We start from the raw sequence: 24,040 nt of genomic DNA on the forward strand, positions 1-24,040 counted from the left end.
GAGGTTTTTCTTGAATGTCATATGGATTTTTCCCCAACTCCCCCACCCTCCGCTAATCACAAAAAATGAAGAGTTAGGAGAATATTTCCTGTGCAGTAGTGTTGTTATCTATCACGAAATTAAGTTTAGTACAAAATGAGAACACCATGTTTCCCAGACAGTGCTAACTTTAAGGCACCAACTACCAGAGTTCTTGCTGACCTAGAAAAAGATAATGGTATTTAGGCGTCTGTCCTTCAAACGCTCAGGTTCAGAAAGTTGCTAAAAGTACACTGTATCTGTATCTCTTTTAGATAACTGTGTCTAGTTGTTTGCAAACTCTGCTAGTCAATCTGTTTTCCTAAATAGTCTTAACTTCTTTTCTCAGAAATCCTTTCCTGTGCATTGTTCTGTAATCTCTTTTCAAGTATAACCTTCTCTGTGACTTTTTCTTAGTTCTTCTATTTTAGAATGGAAAAATGGGATTAAATTTGTATTGTTTTATTTAGAAATTATCAAGATACTTTAAATGATTGCTTTGGCATCCATCCATAAGAGAAACCCACCTTTCCCTTTCTTTGTGTTTTCTTTAATTTTCTTTTTTCCTTTCCTTTCTTTTTTGCCTAATTTTTACGTTGATACCATTGCTCCCTGTGGAACTTCATCCCTGCCTAAAATACCGTTTGCAACCTGAAGCATATCTAAAGTAGATTTAAGGTGAAGTTTCTATGTCTGTTTTTTACCTCCATATTTGCTGCCTGTTGGCTTTTGATTTGAAAGATAGAGTGCTTTGTATTTTTCTCATTAGAATGAAGGCTGCCAAGCTGTTATCATTCATTGTGTTTCAATTTCATTGGCTGAGGTAGTGGTTTTCCTGAATGTATTGCTTGCTGTCATCTTATATCAATGAGTTGCAGCACTTGCCATTGAAAACAGGAATTTGTTAGAAGAAGAAAAGAAAAAGCCTTTATCGGCTACTAAATCAAATTACCTACCCAGTATTCGTAAAGTGCTTGAAAATTGGAAAAAAAAAAAAATTGTAATATATTTAGCTTAGGTCTTGTACTGTGTTATGTTATGCTTCCTTATTTTGTCTGCAAGACCATCTTCACTACTGTTTTCCTATGTTATTTTGATGGGTGCTGTTTCTGTGTTTGTATAGCATATATTCATATTACTTTTCTTCGAGGATGTATTATGGCTCAGTACTACATCTTCTGTGTTAGACATGGATTTTGTTTGCTGTTTTTAACAAAGCCTAGCTCTGTTTGGCAAGTCCTTTGTTACAGGCCTACATGCCAATACACAATTAGACTTGAATATATTCCACAATATTTTTTTTTCTAGTGTTTATCTAGAAGCAGACAAAGTGAAAATGTTTTTCCATAGTTCTCAATTATTTAAGTTACCTTTAAGTTATAAGCCATTATTAGTGGACAGTAATTGTATGTTGGGTGGTGGGGAAAAAAAAAATCTGCCTTTGTCAGTTTTTATTTACCAGACAGAACAAATCATATTTTATTTCTAGTTGATGTAGCATGAGTCTTCTCTAATACAGTGATCAAATAGCAGAAAAAATTGCTGCCATTTCAGTTTCTTTTTTCTTCCTATCTCCTAGTGTTGTGTCATGTAAAAAAAAAAAATCTAAAAAATGGTAATTCTCAATGAACGAGTATGATGTGTGACACATTTAAGAGCTTTTTGTCAGTGACTATGGCTTTTATGTAAGGGGTTCTTGTTCTGTTGATTTTCATAGTTAATATAGTTTCAACTTTAGCGGAATCGTTAGTTTTACAGTTCAGGAATGCTTTCTCAGTTCAGTAGGAAGAACAAGTTCAGTTCACTGTTACTTGCTTTTTCTGAGGTAGAAAATGATGGATGTAAGAGAGAAAGAATTGACGTTTCTAAGACTATACTAAGCTGGTGGAGGAATTAAGATTAATTATAGAAAATACTATTTTCTGGATTTATTTTATGACTTTGGACCATGCTGCTTTTGCCATCATTTTAAACAGGATTTTTGTATTACATAGTTCAATGTGCAAGTTAGAAACTTAATTTTGGGTTTATGTAACTGATCTTAAGGCATAATGTTTGCCTCAGTTAAAACCAATAGATTTTACTGGTGGAACAGCCTTGACTTTTTAATGTCTTATTTCTTGGGATGTTATCTGTAATTACATAGGATTATTGACTAACTTGGTTTGCACAGGACCTCTGGAGGTCATCTGGTTGAACCTCCATGCATCAAGCAGGTGCAATTAGATCGTGGTGCTGAGGCTTGTTCAGCTTTAGTATATTCTCCTTTGAGCAACTTATTCCATGTGCTTGGTCATACTCGTGCTCTTTTTTCTTTTTTTTTTTTTTTCTTTCCTTTTAAGTTCTTATACCAAACTGAATTTTTTATCAGTCCACAGCCTGTACTGCTGCAAGGGGTTATTCTGTCCCAGGTGTATGATGCCATATTTGCATCTGTTGAACTTGATGAGGTTCCTGTCAGTCTGTTTTTTCCAATCTGTTAATTCCCGCTAAATAACCACCCTCCTTTTCAGCATATAACCATTGTGGTTTAACCCCAGTAGGCAGCTCAGCTCCACACAGCCAGTTGCTTACTCCCCCGCAATGGGATGGGGGGGAGAATCAGAAGTGTGAAATTGAGAAAACTCATGGGTTGAGATAAAGACAGTTTAATAGGGAAAGCAAAAGCTGTGTGTGCAAGCAAAGAAAAATTTGAACTTCCTGAGTTTTAATAAAGATATCAAACAGTATTGGCCCTAATATCAGCCTATGGGGACATCATTAGCAATCTGCACCCTGGCTGGACTTTTCTGTCCACCTTGGTGTGTGACTTTGCTAAAGTCAAGGTTTATGACATCCACTGATTTCACCTTGCCTGCACAGGTAGTCATCTTGAACTAGAAAGCAACTGTGTTTGTCAGGCATGATTTGTGCTTGGTAAATCCATGCTGCCATTCCCAGTCATCCTCCTGTCCTTCTTGTGCTTGTGAGGCTAGATTGATGGGACAGTAGTTTTTCACATCCTCCTTCTTGAAGACAGGCATTAAAATTGTTTTTCTCTAGTCATCAGGAACCTCCTTTAATCGCTAAATACTTTAGCCCTTGTATGTATGTTAAGTCTGTAAACCAAATGCTGCCTTATTCTAATGCAAGATGTAACAGGAAATACAATGCAGGAGTAATACTAACATTGTGTTTGGACAACGTTCTTAAGACTTTGGGGCAGGAAATCCTGGTGTTTCAGGCTGCTGTTGGACTGCACGTGAGCTAGGTCAGATTCTGATCTGTGGGAAAAAAAAAGTCTTGGAGCACTGTTTCCTGCAGGTAGTGTTCCCTGTTAGAGATTATATATGGTAGAAATACACAGAATTATTTGAAGGTAGGTAGGCAGGCATTTGATGTTACCTGAATTTACAAGCACAGCAAATGTTGTTTAGGGCACCTCTGGACTTTAAGAAAGTACACTGTTAGACTCTGTCTTACATAGCATTTTAGATTTGTTTCATTGACTTTCAAGGCCATAAAATATCTCTAGGGAAGTGCACAGTGGTTGCAATTTTAAAACTTGAAATAAAACGCAGTTGAGTAATAAGGTGTGTATGTGTCTGGGGTTTTTCTCATTTCGTTTGTTGGTTGTGTTTAGGAAGAACTGATCTCATTTGTGTTGCTTCACTGTTAAACTGAAATAGTTGGTTAGCAAGGGGAATAAGGGGAATCAACTCCTTTTCTTAATTAAATGCTTACTGTGCTTTCACAAGGTTTGTAAGTCATAATTCAGTTGCCCTTGCCCTGTATGTCATCCTAACCCTAAGCTTTGTAGCATCTAAGTGACTGATCTGCAGATAGAGTATCTTGAATGAAATGTGATATGCTTTGTCTTTAACTTTATCTGCAGTTTGTGTGTGTAAGAAAATAAGAACCAAATGTTTATAATTTTCCTTTTGTCATGTACTTTGGGGTTTGGCATTGTAGAAGAAGGGGGTTCGAAGGCACTTTGTGCTTGACAATTACCACATTTTGTTTGGTGTAACATTGTTTGGTGTAACAGCTGTTGTCAAAGTTGTAAAAACAAGAATTGGAACATGATTTGTTTTTGAAATATGTTTGAATAGTGCTGAAGATTCTGCCTTTCCCAATATAAACTTCTGACAATTTGAAAATCATTTTTTTATTTGTCCCTTCTCTCTGTTCTTTGCTCTGTGTGTGTGTGTGTCTTTTTTTTTTTTTTTTCTCTCCAAGCTTTTGAGATACACATTGGATAAGCACGGTCTGCAGCAGGTGAGGATCATAGCCAGCGATAGACTGTGGGAGCCCATTTCCTTTGTCTTGCTGCTTGACTCTGAGCTCCACGGAGTGGTCGATGTGATTGGGTAGGGGCTTCTCTCTTTTTCTTTCTTGGTGATTTGTTTATAGTTTGTCTTCATCTTACTTATTTACAACTAGCAGAGACAAAGCTTTACCTCTTTATACCCTTACCTGTAATGGAAGGATTGATACTGTAATCTTTCTCACTAACCTACATCAAATCATGCAGGCTATTGTCCTGGTGACAGCCTTAACCCTTTAAATGAATCATGAGTCTCCTATCATGTGGAAGATTCCTGTTGGCTGTGATTGCACTTTTGATGAATTGAAGGTTTTTTGGACAACTGTCTTCATTCTGAGGGTTGTTTTGGTTCCTGTATTTGGCATGCAAAATGTGCTTTAACTTGTACAGCTCTGTATACAGCCTTGTATTACTGACTGGTCTGTTACAGAAATGTGTGCAATCCAGAAATGAATTGGGGCTATGATTCTTTTTTTAGTTACAATAAAGTCTTGATTCTTAGTCCCCAGAAGAACTAAGAAGGTTGTGTTCGGAAAGCATGCAACCAGCTGACATGTTTTTCTAGTTTTGGGTTTCATTGTATGATACTAATATTTTGCGAAAGTAGTAGACTAAATTTGAGGTTGATTACTGACTTGTTTGCTGAATGGAAATGTGTGTAAGACTTGCTCATTAACTTTTCTTTTTACAGTAGCTCTAAATTCTAATTATTAGATTCCATAAACTTGCCTGACCCAATCACATTCTTCAACTAATGGCTGTTCCTTGAGTCTTTTTCAACTTGAGTCTTTTTCATTCATCTTTATATTTGTGACCTGCAGGAGGTCTAGAATGAAGGCTTTCCCTCCAAATACAGATATGCAGTCAGTGTCTCCCTCAGATCAATCCCTCCCCTCATTCTGAACAACAGAAAGTATCCTGACAGTTTTTTGCAAGTGAAGTGTTGGATCATGTGTGGATCAACAGGTGAAAGCAATTGTGAACTCACTCTGACCAGATACAAATCCACTGTAGTTACCATGATCCCAGTGTAGTGAGCATGTTTCCTTTCTGGTTTTTGACAGCTACAAGTATACACCCAGAGTCAGTTCCTGAAGCTCAACTGTTTTTACACTATCTCACTAAGCTGTAGTTGCTTAACTCTTTGCAAGTGTAAGTTTTATGTCCCTCCTCTGATTCAATCTTAACAGTAAGATGAAATACTGTCTTGTGTAATTGATAATCAGTTGGCTATTGGACATCTAGTGGTGTACATCTCATCATGGTATCTTAAAAAAGAAGAAAATTATTGCCTTTATTTTTTATTTGAAAAGTGTTTCAGGTAGCCAGGATTTTACATGAATGCACATAAAATCAATTTTGGACTTGGTAACATAATTTGTCATCTGTGAGGTCTCTCATCGGAAAAGCTGAACGGGAGATTAGTTAAAGCTGCTGCTTTTGTTTTATTTTGCACTATTTGCACCCAGGCTTCATCTGCAAGATACTGTAATGGCTAGAAATTAGAGGGAACCCTGAAGAAACACTGTAAAACTATTAATAAATGTTCACCCACATAGGAATGACCCAGGCCACTAAGTTCTTTACAATGTGATATTTCCAAACAGCTTTTCAGAGCTGTTATGGTTGCATCAATTTTACCAGTGAGATGAAATGCAATGAGTTATAAGCAAGTATTACTCCTACTTTGAACACATTTAAATTACATTGTAGCTCTTGAAAACAATGGTTTTCAAGGATGGGCTTGCAAATTCCAAGGTTACTCATGGTAGTAGGTTAGATGTGCTACTTGTTTGTAACACAGTTAAAGCAGGTACATTTTTGCATTCTGTACAGCTAGAGACCAGGCTATTCTGGTGCTACATGTTGAAAATTTACACACACACACCCCTTCCTGTTGTTAATTGAAAGAAAATAGGAAGTGTTTAGAAAGTTCCAGTGAGTTTAGGAGTAAAAACTTCCATTGTCGCCTAAATTTATATTAGGTGAAAAACTCTTTTTGGTTAGAAGCATCAGTGTTCTTAACCAGATCTGTTCTAACTAAACACACATATTTGGCTGAATGTGTCACAGAAAACCAAACCTTTTAAAGAACTTTGTTAGACCTAATTATGCCCAAGTTAACAACCTAAGAAAAACAAGATGATGTTGTGATGTTAGTCCATGATGGAATCATGCTGTGGTGCCTGTGTAGTGGGAATTCAAACTGTCCCAAGTCCCTCCTAGGCCTGTGTGTTGACACAGAATGAGAAGTAGGAAAGACGTTGTTAGCTGACGATTTCTGTTTTCTAGAGATGTTCTTGAGAAATAGATTTTGAGGTTTTCATAGGTACTGCTTTTCTGTAAAGCTTCATTGTAGGGTATTATATAGACCGATCTTTTGAAAGATTTATTTAATTTCTACAGCCTTGTACTGATGCATGAGAGAAAAATGGTGGAAAAACGTGCTATTTCTATCCTGATTTTCACCTGTGCTCCCCTTTGGGCCATTGCTATATGCGAAACAAACAATAACAAAGTTTTTTGTTTGTTTTTTAACTAAGTTATCCAAATGAAGTCACTGTGGGCAATTGTGCAAAGCAACATTTGCAATCCATAAGGAGAAGAACTTTTCTTAATTATTGTTACTTTCTGAATATATCTGATTTAGTTTAGCTGCCCTGCACAGGCAACTGTGGATTTTTTTTTTTTTTTCCCCATTGGAGTTATATTTCTCTATCATCTGTGGTGTAAAAAGCAGTCTCATAAGAGTTAATATTTTAAAAGCACATTTTTACTGCTCTAACAGCTAGAGGCCCTGATGATGAACCAAGCACCTGCTGGTTCCAGAGAGACTGAAAGAAGGAGGGAACAATGAAAATGGTGGTTTTTTTTGTAAATGACACTGTTTCGAAGAATGCAAACACTGACAGTAATAGCTGTTGATAAATTCTTTTCTTGTAGTGATAAGAGGTTTAAACTTGTGTCACTTTTGTTGTAATTCTGTTCCTACTTATTCCTTTCATTACCTTTTTTCAACCAAGATACATTCTTTTCCCCCCTTTCATTATATACATCACTTTTTCCTCTCTCTTTGAAATAGTCTTCTTATAGTGTGTCTGACTCTGCTCTTCTGAGCAGAGAATCCAAAATCCCACTGCTTCTGCTGAAGCATTGCATCTATAAGAATAATGTATAAACTCTACTCCAGTTCATATTTTCAGGCAGCAAGAAGGGTAGGTGTTTAGGAGTCTGTGGTTTTTCCTGAGACATTAATCAGGAAAATTAATCCAGTCTCTCCAAATGGTAGTGGTCCTTAAGTGGACCAATTATTTCCTGACAGTAATTGGAGTATAGTTGCTCCTTTGTAGGAGTTTTCACTTCCAGTGAAGTAAAAAGATTGTTTTCACTACTGAAGGAGCAGAGTGTGCTGTTCTGGACTCAGCTAATCCCCTGTCCTTTGCTGCACAGCTTTTGTTAGTTATTGACGCTGTAGGTACAAGACATCTAAGAGGGCTGTAGCATGATCTGATGTTTTCCTTAAATGTAAACCACATAAAGTTCAACAAATCCAACACATACTGGGTGTGAAAGCCTTCACTGTAATCTGATAGAAAACATTTATTTTGTGAATCTGGGTGGGTCTTTTTAAAGTATTCACTCTACAATGCTATTAAAAGTGGAAAAAAAAAAAGGTGTACTTATTTTTAAAAAAAGTTAGTTTTCATGTGGAATAGGAGTTACACATGCCCTACCTTTTAAGGACTAATTTAGATATTACTGAAAGTAAAACAAAGCCCCTTGGTTAACAGCAGTGTAAGTGAAAAGCAAATACAATGCAAATTGTGTTCATTAACAGGAATAGAAATTGCATCTAAGAGCAGAGAAAAATGATTCATTTCTCAACTGGTGGTGAAACTGTTTTACCTGATTGTATACCAATGGGACAAAATGAGAATGTTGTAAATGTGTGGGTTTTAAGTGGAGCAAAGCTGTCAATAAAGATACACTGAAGGAGTCTGCCTCTAGAACCTGTTAGTTCTACTTGTGACTTTAATCCTGTTTATCATCCCTATTTTTTCCAGTTTATTTCCATAGCTTTAGTGTCTTTGGATTGAATTATTTCTCTTTCCTCTTAGTAAGACCCTCTGTCTTAGTGCATGAAATTAGAGCTTGATCGATTTTGTTCCTGTGTAATCTTATGTAAAGCTCTCTATAACACCCTCCTTTTTTTTTCTTTTTTTCTTTTTGTAAAGTACCACTTTTATTTGGCAGAGATGTTGATTCTTAGTATTTAAGAAACAGGTCTTCAGCATATGGAGGGTAGAAAGAGAAATCATTCCTTCTTTGCCTTGTCTTTGCAAGCTATACACTTCATGCCGTTACAAAAACCTTTGCTTGTTATTAGGGTGATACTTGTGATTCCAAGCCAAAGGGGAAATACACAGTAGTCTGTACAACAGAGAAGGATGTAGCTAAAATCTCTACTATCTGTTATATTATCCTTAGTGAATCTATGTATGAAGGACTACAACACTGGGAAATGGCCCGTTGTCCAGTGTGGGGGGGAAATAATGAAAAAACCCAACAGTCAGCCTAGGAAAAACTGGTATTTCTTTTGTCCCTGGCACAAATCTATCAATTTGTCAAGTTGCAGGCCAATCATAAAGGAAATACTTATTCATTCCTTTTCCAGTGCTGTATTTAGTGTGTTCAATGAGTGTGCTAAGTGAGGGGAGAATCATGACCCTGTTTTCTGCAAGTGATTTGAAGGGTTTTATTTCAGTCAGACTAGATTGGCTCCGTGAATCAATGTTGTGGTGGAGTATAATCAGTAGTCTTCATTTGGGAGAAAGCATTTCTCGTACTAAGGAAGATCTTGGAAAGAAATTAGCTTTCATTATATGTTTCAACTTTTTTCAGTCTACACCTCTGTAACTTTTATAGTCCAACTAGCATGCCTTTTTGAAACCTGAGTTTATTAAAAAGTTGTAGAAAATTAGCCAAGTTCATGCTTAGGTCCTAAGACATTCATGCAGTTAAGATCATAGAATAATGCCTAGTACTGTATCTTACTGTTGATTTTATAATTATTGACGGCTTTGTTTTGAGATAGTACAAGGTAGCAGGTATTTTTGCTATTTAGCACATTACGGTTATGAAAATCTTCAAGCTCAATGTCAGGGTAAAGCTTTGCTTTAGCAAGCTGCAGAAATTACACGATATATTTAAAACTAGGTTTACTTATATGCTGGCATATATCAGAAGTAGTAATCTACTGATGCAAATACAATAAGCCATGGAATATTATTGTGCTCCTTTATTCCATTTTCTCTTATTCCATTAGTATTATTCCAAGGAAAGTTTGTTTTTCATTTTCAGCTTGGAGGAGATGAATCATTGCTGCTGTTTGTACTTCCAGGCTTTGATTTTTTCCTTTTGTGATAAATGCTTTTTCTTTTTAAAATCTTGTATAGGGCTCACTATCCTGGAACAAAAACGGTGCCGAATGCCTTATTAACTAAGAAGAAACTGTGGTCCTCAGAAGATTACAGTACTTTCAATGATGAAGTAGGTGCAGGCTGCTGGGCTCGGATCCTGAACCAAAACTACGTGAATGGAAACATGACCTCGTAAGTGTTGGGCACTGTTACTCGCTTTCACAACTTCATATGTAAGAGTTGTTTCAAGTACTATATAACACATGCATCTGCTATGGTGAGATAGTAGGCAAACTGAAACTCTCTCCAATGTCAGTCTGAATTCAAATATAGTGAGGTATGGAGTTTTCTGTCCTTACCTATTTCTAGGGTAGAAGCCTCACAAGTTTTAGTGTATTCTTGAGTTACCGTTCCACAGAATCCAATGGCTTACGCAGCTGAGTTCAGATCCCTTTGAGACTCTGATGATATTTGGTAAAAAGAGAATGTTCTTATGAAGAACAAACAACATGAAAAAAATTGGAGAAAAATAATAATAAAGATACTTTATCTGTATTTTTCTTGGGATCTTTATCGAGTTGTTTGTCTTCAGTTAAAAGTAGTGGGTACAGATGTCGTTATCTATTTTTTCCATACAACTTCTTTCTCAGACTCCGTTCTAAAAGTTGTTGTAGTCTTTTGATATGTTTACTGTTTCCTGCACATTTTCTTTCCAAACTGAAATCTGGAAGAAAGCTGTTCTATTTATTAGGAAATTAAGTTACTTACAGTTTTAGAAGAGAATAGAAAACACACTTCACTTTTCCCAGTGCAACAACTACTAATCTGAAAGAAAAAAAAAATTCTGATTAAATAAAATGTAGGCATCCAGATGTAAGCAAAATTGTTCAAAGCTTTTAGTTTTTATGTAACTTCATTTTGGAACAAAAAAGCCAAAATGTTTTTTGCCTGAAATGCTTGAAATGGAGCACAGCACAAAGCACTTGGATATTTGTAAAGAGAAGTTTCTTGAGTCACCTGGTTTCTGAACAGGTGAATATTCCGTGTCATTCTCTGCAAGCTGAAATTTTCTAACAGGTGAATATTTCTTATGTGAATTTGTGACCACTCTGGTTGCCTCTTAACTCTCATATGCTTTTAACATCTTACTTTGGGGTCTTTCTTTTCCCATTTTTTTTCTTATTTACAAGCCTTTTGTAATTATATATGCCCCTTTTGTTTAGCAACCTGACAGTCAGGCCTGTGTATTGTTTTTAGAAATTACTGTGGAATAGTTCCAAGTCCATATATCCAATATTTAAGTTACCTTGGCTTTTAGATGGAAAACAGAGCCTTCCTGGTGAAAACCAGCTTATGTTTCTGCTAAGTTTGTTTCCTTTGAACTTGAGTACCCGACATTCCTTTTTCTAAGCTTGAAACTGCAGAACAAGTTTGATGTGAGCAAGTTGCTGAGTTTATAACCAAGAGTTGTTTATTTTATGAGCAACTTCTGTAGGATTTCAGGATCTCTTCTGAAATGCATATATAGTGTGATACGTCTATGGCAAAGACTTTAGAATATGAGGCCTTTGCAAAAGTCATTTGTATGCAATAGCAGAACAGCATGCCAACTTCTGCTTTCTACATAACTGCTTTATTAAGCTGTATTTCCGTACTTATGGTTTCCATACTTATTTCCATACTAAGATTTTCAGTGGACACCAAACCAAAAGACCTGAAGTAATTAATCTTGTTAGTGTCATGACAGCTTCTTGAAATAGCAGCGACTGCTGGAGGATGGCTGGTTTGCATTGTTATCTGTTTGTTACGTATATGGGTAAAAGAAGGATTTTTTTTTTTCCAGTGGTACTTAACCACTTCCTCCCATGCTTCCCCCCCAAAAAAATAAAAAATTACCACCACCACCACCAGCAACAACCAACCAAGAAAAAAACCAACAAAACCAAAACCCACCCCAACAAAAAGCTGTAAACCTTGATATCTTCAAAAAAGGAAAAAAAGTAAATATAAATGGAGTCTTTAACCCTCAGTACACATTTCCTTTAATGTGCCACTTCTTATGGTGATATAGCCAGAGAACATATCATCAGTTTATAAGAAGTTCTCAACACTGGAAGTTGATTTTATTTTTGTCTCCTGTGTTTTTTGTTTTTTTCTTTCTTCTTTAGCTGGAAAGTTTTTTGTGTTTTGGTTTTTTTTCTTTCCTTAAACTTCTTTTCATTGTATGTTGGAGAAGAAAGAGGAATAAGTTCTTGTGCTAAATTAATCTAATACTATCCGTATGAATGGAGCAAACACACCTGTTTTTCTTCCAGCACCATTGCATGGAACTTGGTGGCTAGTTACTATGAAGAGTTGCCCTTTGGTCGATGTGGATTAATGACAGCACAAGAGCCATGGAGTGGCCACTACAAAGTAGAAGCTCCGATCTGGATTACAGGTATAAAGTTTGTAGGTAAAAGTCTGGTGATCTAACAGAGGCATAACTGTATTTTCTGAGGCCTTTATTTAGTGTTTTTTATATATATTATTTTTTGTACCAAATTAAATTAGTTTTGTGGAAAGTTTTAAAAAAGGAGGAGGAAGAAAAAGAAAGCTTCTTTCAATATAAAGCAGAAGGATCTAGTAGCAATAGAAATCTTGATACTTGACCATTGGATACAGCGGAAATGAATAAACTACTGCCCTTTATAGCTGTTACTATTAAAGTATTTTGATCTGAAGTGCCCAGAAAGGTTAATGTACTTTCCTAGTTCCTTTCCCTCGTGGTTTTTTTTTTTTTTTTAATCCTTAAGTAGACATTTGATACCTCTCAATTTGAGAAAATGTGACAAAGAACCTCTGTATTCTTGTCCTGCTTGAGATTCTTGGCTTGTGTAAGTCAGCATTTCCTTGCGCTTGGGGAAAGGGGAGTATGTTCACGTAGTGTCTATGGACACGTGGATTCACTGGCTACTGTGTAGTCCTGTAATATTTTACTGTCTTTGCCACAGTTCAGTAGAGCAGGTAGCATATGCAGTGCCATAAAGGAGGAACAAGGAAAATACTTTCATTTTTATTCTTCTACTAGTTACCTGTATATGTAAACGCATTAAAAAAAATGGCCATAGTGTCATATGAACATTTCAGAACAACTGAGCAGTTGTTCCTGTTTCCATGTAGCTCAGGATTTTCATGATCTAGGTCATATTCTTCTTTGTTACTATCTTACATGCTGAAAACCTTACTTAGTTATTCCTCGTGGACATGCCCATCTATGCTTTCTCTGGCTCAACTTGTTACTTTATTTTAAAAAAAAAATATTTTGAAAAATCTAAATGATGATGAATATTCATATTGAATGTACATGATTGACTTATATAGTGGTGTAATAGTTTTTTTATTCCTGTCTAAATAATCACTATCATTTTAACTATTTTGTCTGCCACAGAGCTGATGTTTTTAATTGTGCCTTAGTACAATTCTTTAATCTTTCTTCCTGTATAGGTAGAATTTCTTTTGAAAGTTTCATTACTTTCTTCTCAAAATCAAGTTTTTGTTGTGTAAGAATGTATGAGAGAGAAATTTAATTCAGACTACAAATGACATTACATTTTATTAAGACTTAATTATTTTCTTCTGATTTTTGTTCTGTTTTGTTCTCAGCGCACACAACGCAATTTACTCAGCCGGGCTGGTCATACTTGAAAGTGGATGGACACTTAGAAGGAGGTGGCAGTTTTGTAGCTCTGACAGATGGCCTAGGAAACCTTACCATCATCATTGAAACTATGGTATGTGCATCAGCAATTCCAATGAACTAGAAAAGATAAAGGAAATGTTTTGTTATGAAGAACCTGTTCTGATTTATGTAATTCAGTGTATGCGAATATGTTCTTTGATGCTTGTAGCTTTGTTAGTGAAATCACTAGAGGTCTTTTTTCCTGTCTTAACTTTGAATAGCTAGTTGAATCTTCCTGGAGCCCAATGTATAAGTCATCTTTATATCACAAGTTAGCTTTAATTTGATGTCACGCTCTGGGAGGAAGTTAGATTATGTGCTTTTTTTTAAAGCAGTATTAAAAATAAAATTAATAAACTAGTGTAATGGTAGTTATCATTAAGGTAACAGTGAAATAAATAGTTGCAAATTGATTCTACGTTCCATTTTAGATTTCAGTTTATGCTGTATGTTTTTCATGAGCATTGCCATGCGATGCATTCCACTAATGTATGTTGCTTCTGTTACATTTATTTTTTTTTTCTTCAGACTCATAATCACTCTCAATGTATCAGGCCTCCACTGCCTCATTTCAGTGTGACACCTCAGAGAGCAACTTTCTACCTCAAAGGGTCATTTGTAAGTAGCTCTTGAATACATTTGATCAGTCTTGTAAAATGACTTGCTATCCGTAATCAAATACATGCAAGACAATATCACAGGTTAGCAAGAAATTGGAGTTCTTTACCTCCAGTAGTAGAGGCTGTTACACACCTGGCAAAGTTTTAAGCATTCTAGCTCTGCTTTTACCATGAGATGTAATGTCATAACTGAATTTGTAGAATTATTATTTCCCAGTCTAGTGATCTGTATATTGAAGAAGAAATTCCCCAGAACAGAAAAGCAATTGGATTTTTCTTTAGGATTTATTTCAAGGCTGGGTGTTCTGACATAGTTTGACCAGACAGCATGGCCATGACCTTTTTAGTTGTTATCAGCTCCTTTTCAGGGGAGCAACCGCAGTTGTTTGTATACTGTAGGTTATGTTGCTTCATCCTATGAAGAGGTATTCTGAGAATCTCCCAGTTGTGTGTTGTTGTTTTGTTTTTAGATCTCACTAAACTGAAATTCCCTCTGAAATGTGACCAATACTTTCACAGCATAAACTGGACTGAATCTTTGTTAGTTAATTTGGATGATCGATTCTCAGAAGCTGAAAGTGTATACTTATTTGGGATTTGATTTTTGGTGGCATTAGTTTCCTTTCATTTAGGAGGAGATAGTTTGGACAATACTTTTGTATTGTCAATAAAATGATTTGCTTAGGAAAAGTAGTTGAAGGGTCACTTCTGATACACAGCTTTGGGGGAAGTATCAGACAGCTTATCCAAACCAAACACTAGGTTGCTTGCTTTGTTGTTCATCTAGGTAAATAAAAGTCCTCACAGAGGTTTGGAGATCTGTAAGTGAGATACATTGCTCAAAAATGAGTATCAAAGAACCAGCAACTAAACTAAAGGTCTCGTTAAAGCAAAATTAGCAGGATATTATTTCACCCTGGTTGCTCCTAGGCAGAGAGCTTGTGTCAAAGGGATAGCCTTCGTTGGTAATAGAAAAGCTGAAGATTGCATGTGTGGTTGCAATGCTTTCTGTCTTTATAAGCAGCATTACTGCATGTTAGGATGATGGCTTATTGATGTATAATCTATAAAAGGGTAAGCCATATGTAATGGCTAGCTGAATAGAGTGGTGACCTCTAATGTGATCAACAGCTCTAAAATAACAAAAATTGGACACCCTTAGGGGACTGGTATTTCTCAAGGTGAATATTCAAGTTTTTTGTTGTTTATATTTTTTCTTTATTTTTATATTGTGTTTCATTGTAGTATATGGTGGAATCTCTTCAAGTGTGGCATTCTAGACTTGGTTTTGAATCTGGAAACTCTAGTCTTTTCCAGCAACTCCATCCTGTAAAGGTAAATCAATCAGTTTTAGTTACAGTCTCTCTGCAATTTCAGGTATTTCTTGCCTGTTTGCTGGAACCCCTGGACTTTCATGCCTACACTACATAACTAAGGCATGTTTTATTATCTCCATTTGACTACAGTTTTACTAGCTATATACAAGCTTAACCGTAAGTAATAAAGAGTTTGGGGGAAAGGGGTTTTCAGAATAGCTTGGGGATATTAAATGCTGAGGCAAGAAGATGAGGTTTTTGCCTTAAATCAGCACTTTAGAGGATCTCCTTTACTTCAGGAACTTGGGTATTTTGTTATTTATTTAGTAGTTCGATTTTTGCAGCTTGAGTTTTCTTTAATTCCAGGTGTGGAAGGGAAGTTTTTCTTTAGATCTAAACGTGGATGAAGTCTACACTTTAACCACACTCAAGACAGGGCAGAAATGTGGTTGCCCACAGCCTCCACCATCTCAGCCCTTTCCTTCAAATTACAAAGATGATTTCAATATTCGTAAGTCAGAATTCTATTAGCCAAAAACTTAATTCACACATAGATATAGTCTTAATGTAGAAAGGCAGTAACATTTATGTTGGGTCCTCTAATGTGACATGAAGTAGTCTGAATGTGTGTTTTAGTTTGTTTGTGATGTTTTTTTTAATACCACCTTCTCCACCAATTTGCAACTGTATACTTCACTTGCAGTGAACTGTATTTAATTCTGTGTCTTAACTGGGTGGTCCCTAACAATTTTAAAATTCTTGTTGCAAATAATGTAGCTGATAACTACAGTGAACTGGTTCTTGGAAGGAAGATAGAGAAGAAGGTATTTTTTTTGTTTGCAAAAACTGGTGTCTGCTTCAAAACCAAAACTAAAATCACCTTTCAACTCTCAGAACTTCAGCTTTGCAGACTTTGATTTGATAGACTAAGTCAAAATTCTAGAGAATATTTTCAGAGGAAATTTCTGAACACAAGAGTACACAGAAGAAAAATAATGTTTTGGTGTTGATATGTATTTTATTTTCTGAACAGGAAATCCACCTTTCAGTGAAGCCCCAAATTTTGCAGATCAGACAGGGGTATTTGAATACTTCATAAATGCTTCTGACCCAGGAGATCATGTGTTCACACTTCGCCAGGTCGTGGTTCAGCGACCCATCACTTGGGCTTCTGATGCAGACCAGACCATCAGTCTCATAGGAAATTTTCAGTGGTATGTAAATAGTATTTTCTAGTGACATCTGGGGATATGTCCTCCTTACCAGTGTGAATTATGATCAATTAATCTGTCTCAAGCCTCGTTTCTCTTGGACAGAGGGCTTTTGTATTCAGACTGTCTGTAGATGTGTAGAAATGATGACTTAAAGGGACTTCCAAATGTCATTGAGCCCTCCTCAGGGCTATTGCTAAGAGAACAACTGTGTCTTTATCTGAACGAATCTTACAAACATCCAAGGATGAAGAGTCCACCACATCTGTCGGTAGCTTGGGCCACTGCTGCACTGTCTTGGAAATTTTTTTTTTCCTAATGTCCTCTTGGGCATATTTGTTCAAGCTGTTTTTTCAGAATAATGGATCTGGGTTGGCATACCAGAAAGACCAAGTCAAAATCCTAAATCAAAGGGTGCACTGCGTTTCAATACATTAAGTGGGACAAAAAAATTGATTCAGTTTAAAATACTTAATTTTGAGTTGTCTTGCTTGGTTGTTAGTGACTTGATCAATCTTGTATCAATGAAATAGTCTGGGAGTTAATTCAGTTATATTTGTTGCAGACTGCCATCTTCTGAGCAGTTCCTCAGCTGCTACTTAAAAAGGTTTTATTTCCGGCTAAACGTAACTGGGATTTACTGGTTTGATAAGAGTATGGTTATGATTGCATTTCTTTCTAAGAGCTATCTATAATGGTGGTAATTTGGAATCAAGCAGCATATTTTAGCATAGTGTTTATTTAAAATGAAAAAGCATTTGGGGAAAGAGCCTGTTAACTAATTGGTTTAGTAATAGTAAGTAATAATAAACTTTATGCTTAAAACTTTTATCTTCTAATTGAAAGTCTAGCTTAAATTCTTTTAATGTGTTTAAAATAGCCATTCTGTCAGGTTTTTTTCACTTTGATTGGTTTGTTAATCCCCCAAATGCTTTTTCAGAACATGCTTCATGCTTCTGTTTTCTGGCCTGGACAAGTGATTGAATCACTTTGCTCTCAAGCCTGGAAGAATATTACTATCTTGTAGCTGGAGGTTGTTCTTCAGTTACCTGATATGTTTTCTTCTGAAGCCCTCTGTTAAGCAAAGTCTTGTACTCCCCCTATAATCACATTTCTGTCATCACGTAGATCATATTCTCTGATCCTTGTAACGGCTACACAGGATGTATTCTTAAATTACTGTACTGAGAGTCCTAAAACCTTCCTATTATTTCCTTTTGGTTCCATTTCTTTCCAAATTTTCATCTTATTTTCAGAACCAAGCTTGCTTCCTGAATATCAGCTGATTATTCAAGTTTTACTGATCTGTAACTTTTCCTAATTATTGTCTTCAATTTCAGGCCCTCTGATTTGTTTGCTTCATCCTCAGTTTAAGGCTCATCTTGTTGTAGGTAAATGTTTTCAACCATCAGTGCATGCTAGTGAAATATTGAACCAATCTTGCACTGAATTTCTCTGTGGAATGATATTTGACTTCAGTCATCAATGGCAATTTATTATGATTAAATGTCAGGTTTATTTAGTTGGTTTTAGTTTGGATTTTAATCCTGTGATTGTGAAAGCTTTTTGTTTCTACTCCTGAATTTGTTAGTGTTTTGGTCTGATGGTTTCATTGAACCTAGATATGTCCTGAAAATAATACTATTTAAATCATTCTGTAGTGCTTCCAATCTCTTTATAATTGCTAAAGCAGGATTTGGGGGTCTCTTGTTTAATACATAGGGAGGCAAGGAAGAAATCTTGTTTGTATAATGAATATGTATCCAAGAATCTGACACTTCTAATAGCATTACATTAGAATGAAATCTCAAGTCGTTCTTACTGTTATGTAAGAGGTGGGGAGAAGAGTTGCTAAAATAACTAAATCATAATAATATTTATCAGCTGACTTGATGTCATAGACAGTCTTTTCACATTTGGTAAATGATTATAGGTAATTAAAAACTTTCTAAATATGTGGCCTTGTGGCTGTGTCCATATTTGAAGTCCTTTCAGACATGGGATGTAGATTTTTAATTTGAGTGTACATTAGTAGAGGTAAAGAGTACCTTTATTTTTTATTTTTAAGAGGCCTGTAGCACAGCTTTGGGGCGGGGGAAGTTGTGTTAAATTTTCTAGGTGCCATTTGATTGTTCTGGTATTCCTTTGCTTTCTTCTCCTTTACAGCTGTCATTATATGTATAACATGGTGCTTTACTGTTGAGCTGAAGTATCACCTCAGGAAAATCAATTAATTTTAACCTATTTGAACATTTTGTTTAAAAAAAAATGTTTGTTTTGGCTTTTGGACAAAAGGTCTGGATTGTTTAAGACTTGGCCTGTATTAAAAATGAAGAAAAATGAACATCAAATTTTAGCAGATGTGGTTCTATGACTTTGAATGTTGGGTTTGATTTAGTTGTCTAAAAGCCAGTTCTCATTTTGCAGACCTGAAAGTTTTTCTGTGGAGATGCAAACCTTCTGTGTGTGGCATTTTTTCGTTTTAAAAAATTAATTGAAAGTTGCTGACAACACACTTCGTGTTGTTGTTGATTTCTGAGAAGAATTGCTCTTCCTAAAGAAAATCTATGGACTCACAGGTGGGAAACAACCAGTCTAGACAAGTCTCATCTCACACCTTGTAGGTCAATTAGGATTGCTAAATCTTTCCTCAAAAAGGTTGCCGTACTACATATGGAATACTCTTCTACCTACTGCCTCCTCAAAAAAGTTGATTCCTTGTTTGTTAAAACACTAAACTTCTCTTACAGGGTAAACATGACAGTCACTTGTGACATCTACATAGAAAAACGACGTGATGGGGGCGTGTTTATTGCAGGAAGAGTCGACAATGGTGGGATATATGTTCGACGTACCAAAGGAGTTTTCTTCTGGGTTTTGGCAGATGGCACCTACAGAGTCACAGCTGACCTAGGTAAGCAGCTCTTTGCTAAAGTGGATGCTGACATATGGACATGTCATTTTGATAGCTTTGGTAAAAGTGACTCATTCAGATTTTGTAATTCAGTTGTCATCACTATGAATTTAACAGATTGTGCTCTAATGATGGCCCCATTTTGGATGTGAAGAGAGCATCTGAAGGCTACTGGCTGGTCCACTTCTCAGTCTCAGCTTTCTGGATTTTTTTTTTTTTTTCCCTGCTAACAAAACCTATTTTATACTAGTGAATGTAAATTATTTTGCTTTTCATAAATACTCTGGTACAGTATCCATTACAGAAAATCCTGCTTGAAACAGTGGCCTGTCTTGTAGAGCAGTGCAAGTCAATGTACATACATCTGCTTAGGTGATGAGTGGCCTACTGTTTCCACAAATTATGTGTTCTACTGTTGGTCTAGCTCAGTGGAGTGAGAGCATGTTCTACTTGTGATGCTAACACTCACATGAGTTCATTTATAGAGCACTTGACAGGCACGTGAAAGAGTGTATGTCATAATACTTCATCAATAGCTAAAAGTTATTTTTAATTTGCTTTGAAATAGTGGTAAGTTTTGCTGTTTAAATGCATTTCCTGTCACTTCATGAGTATAAATGAAAATTTTTCAGTAGTTTCTGATGAGTCCAATGCAACTTCTAGATCTACGATATATCTGATATGAAGACAGGCTATAATGACTTGTTTCACACTTAAAAATAGTCTTGTCTTCTGTTTGGTAGCTGTAGTTTCTCACTTCTCCTCATTTTGTTTTTTTTGTGTGTGTTTTGGTTTTTCTTTTGATTTTTTTTTTTTTTTTTTTTTTTAACCATGGATGTGTAGGCTTTATATTAGCTTCTGTTAACATACTGGTGCTCCCTAGGAAAACTTTGCAATGTCTAACTCCATAACTACTTAAGTTTCAGCTGTATGTAATAACATACTCATATTTAGGATTGTATTAGTATTTATTTTTAATAAGACTTAACAACATTACCCAATTAGTTTCTCAAGCTGTCAAAAATAATTTTTCCTAGATGAAATGAGAGATTTTGATTAACCATCTCATTATTTCAGACTGAGACACTTGTTACACAACATGATAATTTTTTTCTATACAGCCATTTTCAGTGATCTTTACATTTTTCTAGAAAGGAGCATGAATGTTAAATTAACTTGTAGCTAAAACTGTCTACTGAATAATTGAAGAATCTACTTGTAGCACTTAATTTTTTTCAGGCCTTCCATCCAAGAATCAGTCACACCCAATTTTTGCTTAGCTTAAATTTGGACTAGAACTAAGCAACCATGATGATGTGGCAACTCAAACCCTCTGAATTAAAAAAGTTCCAATACATAAACGAGGAGATCTATAGAACAAGCAGAGCAATAGCTACTGTCACACTTCATGAAACCATACTCTCAACAGAAGGAATCCTTATCTCAGGCCAAATTCCCAAGAGCGTGGAGATTTAAAGGGAAAAACAGTCCTGGCAAAACAAGAGAATGCACTGATAATGTAGAGTCCAGGTTTGCATGTTAAATCTTCCATGCTGCAGTTTAAATTGGTAAGATGCTGGTCCAGAACACTCTGACACAGCCTTGTGCTGGCTTGGTATTTATTTGTCAATCTCAGGTGAAGTAACACCTTTCTAACCTTAAGAATGTTTTGCAGCTGGAGAAGAAATATTAATGAAAGGACTTTCTGGTGTTCGGGATAATGCGTGGCACACACTTACTCTCAACATTCAGGTAAGGACGCAGGCAAAAAATCTAGAAAACCAGTTACGAAACTTCCAGTCCTAAATAGTTTAGACAAAACTATGCTATACTATTGACTGTCTACTTGCATTAGTTCGCCCTACCTACTACCAGAGATAAGTAATATCTCTGGTATTTTAAACCAAGAATAAAATACCATACTGAGTTCTGCTGCCTGTTTAAAGAGATCTTGAGAAACTGGGGAGAGTATGGAAAATAACTAGACAGATGAGTTGAAAGCTGGAGATAGGAGGGCTAGAAGGGCAAATCTTTTGTTTAATCTAATGAAAAGATCATGACCTGACTTCCTGTTCTGAAGACTGTCAGTAAACTACTAAACTAGCCTGTTTTACACATCTGGCTCCCACCAATTCCCTTTGCATGCTAAAGCCTTGTATGTGGAACTACAAGGACTGGGGAAGTCAGATGAGCTGCTGTTCTTTTTTCCTATACTGAAAAAGCATGGGCATAGTGTTACTGTAAAAATGGTCCACAGTTAATGAGACACCTGTCCACATTTTCCCACTCTTCTGCCCCTTTTGACCATAGTCACTTGGTGAAGAAAGTGGTCTCAAGCTCTACTTTAGATACACCTGTGCACTTAGCTGGGTATGACATTGATGCAAATAATTAAAAGGCTTTAAATTCCTCTGCTGAATGCCTAATCCCTTTGCTTAATGTAACCTTTGCAACTGCAACTTTGGCCTCAAAGGTGGGGAAGCTTGAATCCTAGCTGGGGAGATCCTCTACTGAAGCAAACTCTCTTTTAAAATTATGCACCGAGTCTTTCCCTCATCCTAAAAGGTCTGTGAGCATTAGAAGCTAGTGGTTTTTCTTTTTTTTTTTTTTTTTTTTTTTCCTTTGTGCTTTTATGTTGGGAGACAAAGGGATGCTGGTACCCGAGGCATTCACTGGAATGGATGTAGTTTAGTTTTGGTTTTTGTACACCCACGCTTATGACAGTGAGTGCCATCTGTAAAATGGCCCAAGACATTTACTAACCTGAATGAGGTGCTGAAGATGAACATAAATTGTTTAAAACACAAAACAGTGGTGGTAATTTTAAAATGATGATGCTACAAAATTCCATCTGTGCTGTTAAAGTGTTTTGTACCATATATGCCTTTGATGTAATGACAGAATTGCAGAGCACTCTTTAAAGAATTCTCATGCTGACTCCTTGAAAGGCATTATTTGCTTTTAACGTCTGTATGTAATTGTCTTTCAGATTAGGAAATACAAGTAAACTGAAGTACTTTTTTTTCTAAATACTGTTTAGTGGAACACTGGCAAGATAAATTGTAACTTTTCCCAAAACTTTTTAATTTTAATGGCAATGTGATACTTGAAAGTTCTCCTGTCGTCTCCTCCTCTCAGCTTAATGACTAAAATACATCTCTCCTTCCTTTTGACTTTTGCCTAACTCTGTAGAATCAGTACCAGGTGTATCAATGTCCCCTTGAGACAGTTGGGCTGTTTGAGGGAGCGCGACACAAGTGGAAGAGGAAAACCAGTTCACCTTTCAGATTCTACACTGAGTTTGTAAAGCTGTGAGTTAGGGGGAGATGAGCCTTTTATATATTCACTGTAAAGTCATTAGATCTGTTTCACAGTGCTGATAGGCATTGGAGGATTCTATGCAATATTTAGAAGTTATTTTCTGCATGGAAAATGTGTGAAATGTACTTGAAAGTTGACTTGACGTGTTTCTGCCTTGTCTCTTCTCCCATGTGAGTGGGCTCAGTGTCAACGCAATCACTGGATTTTACAAAGCTAACTTTTTCCTTTTTTTTTTGGCAGGGCACTTCTGCCTCAGGACTGTTAAATGGTTATCCACTCTGGGAGAATGTCACCATTTCTAAACCAAGTAACGGCTGGGCTGCTATTGGAACTCGCTCATTTGAGTTTGCACAGTTTGACAACTTTCATGTTGAAGCTAGCTGAGGTGGCTTTTGCGTTTGGAGAACCCAGTTCTCATATTACTTCAAAGAAGAGCCAGTTGAAACTTTGAGGATAACTTAATGCTATGCTGAGATTGATCTGTTGGCAAGGAATCTGGATTCTGTCCTCATTATTTGTTAGGGGCTTACTTGAGTAGGTATCAACGTGACTGTAACGTTATCCCCTGGTTGCTATGGGATTTTTGCCCTTCAATTTTTGGGGGTAAATTTTAGTTCAAGGTAATGATGAAAACAAAATCATGGATTTAAATCTCTTTTAATAGCAACATCTTAACTTCCCAGCTCACTTTTAAGATAACGTTAGAAGTTAACAGAAGACAGAACCATCTCAAGCTGCATTTTTAACGCTTAGATTGTGTCCATTCCTTTCACTCTGAAAGAAAGAGTTAAATGCCAGTAAGCCTTATGAGCCAGTGGCCCCATACTTTTGTAGGTCTGTCATTCTCAAATTTCATTTGGATGAAGAACCTAGTTTTTCTACAGTAAAAAAAAGATGTTTTGTTTTTCTGCTACAGTCTGAGGCTAAATATTACAGTACTCCAACTGCATTTGATTACTTCTTCCTGATTACTTCTTCCAACTTTCATTGCCAGCCTTAAAATAGATTGTATTTTCAGTGGAATGGAGATGTGTCTTATGGCTGATCAGGCAGTGCAGGAAGTTCCTTACTTCTAAACTACCTCCTCTTTCCAATGAAAGAGTTGAAATGGATGAAAAGATACCATAACCTGCAGTTTGTTAATGATACCCTTGTAGGGTTTTTCTTTTCATGGTGCAAAGAATAAAAACTTT

The 24,040-nt window shown here is 36.2% G+C and overlaps 1 protein-coding gene across 1 annotated transcript in view; it reads left to right on the top strand.

Annotated features, from left to right (window-relative positions):
• Window positions 1-23,271, top strand: part of GALC (galactosylceramidase) — a 33,233-nt gene extending 9,962 nt beyond the window's left edge. The window contains exons 4-14 of the mRNA XM_082000670.1: window positions 4,237-4,367; window positions 9,781-9,936; window positions 12,060-12,184; window positions 13,390-13,517; window positions 13,994-14,083; window positions 15,331-15,420; window positions 15,768-15,912; window positions 16,435-16,615; window positions 19,363-19,526; window positions 21,202-21,278; window positions 23,088-23,271. Of these exons, the coding sequence (XP_081856796.1) occupies window positions 4,237-4,367; window positions 9,781-9,936; window positions 12,060-12,184; window positions 13,390-13,517; window positions 13,994-14,083; window positions 15,331-15,420; window positions 15,768-15,912; window positions 16,435-16,615; window positions 19,363-19,526; window positions 21,202-21,278; window positions 23,088-23,231 (1,431 nt within the window). The 3' untranslated portion in view covers window positions 23,232-23,271. The remainder of the gene's footprint in view (window positions 1-4,236; window positions 4,368-9,780; window positions 9,937-12,059; window positions 12,185-13,389; window positions 13,518-13,993; window positions 14,084-15,330; window positions 15,421-15,767; window positions 15,913-16,434; window positions 16,616-19,362; window positions 19,527-21,201; window positions 21,279-23,087) is intronic.
• Window positions 23,272-24,040: the final 769 nt, after the last annotated feature.

The sequence above is a fragment of the Phaethon aethereus genome, assembly GCF_964289735.1.
Source record: "Phaethon aethereus genome assembly, chromosome: 5".
Lineage (NCBI taxonomy): Eukaryota > Metazoa > Chordata > Aves > Phaethontiformes > Phaethontidae > Phaethon > Phaethon aethereus.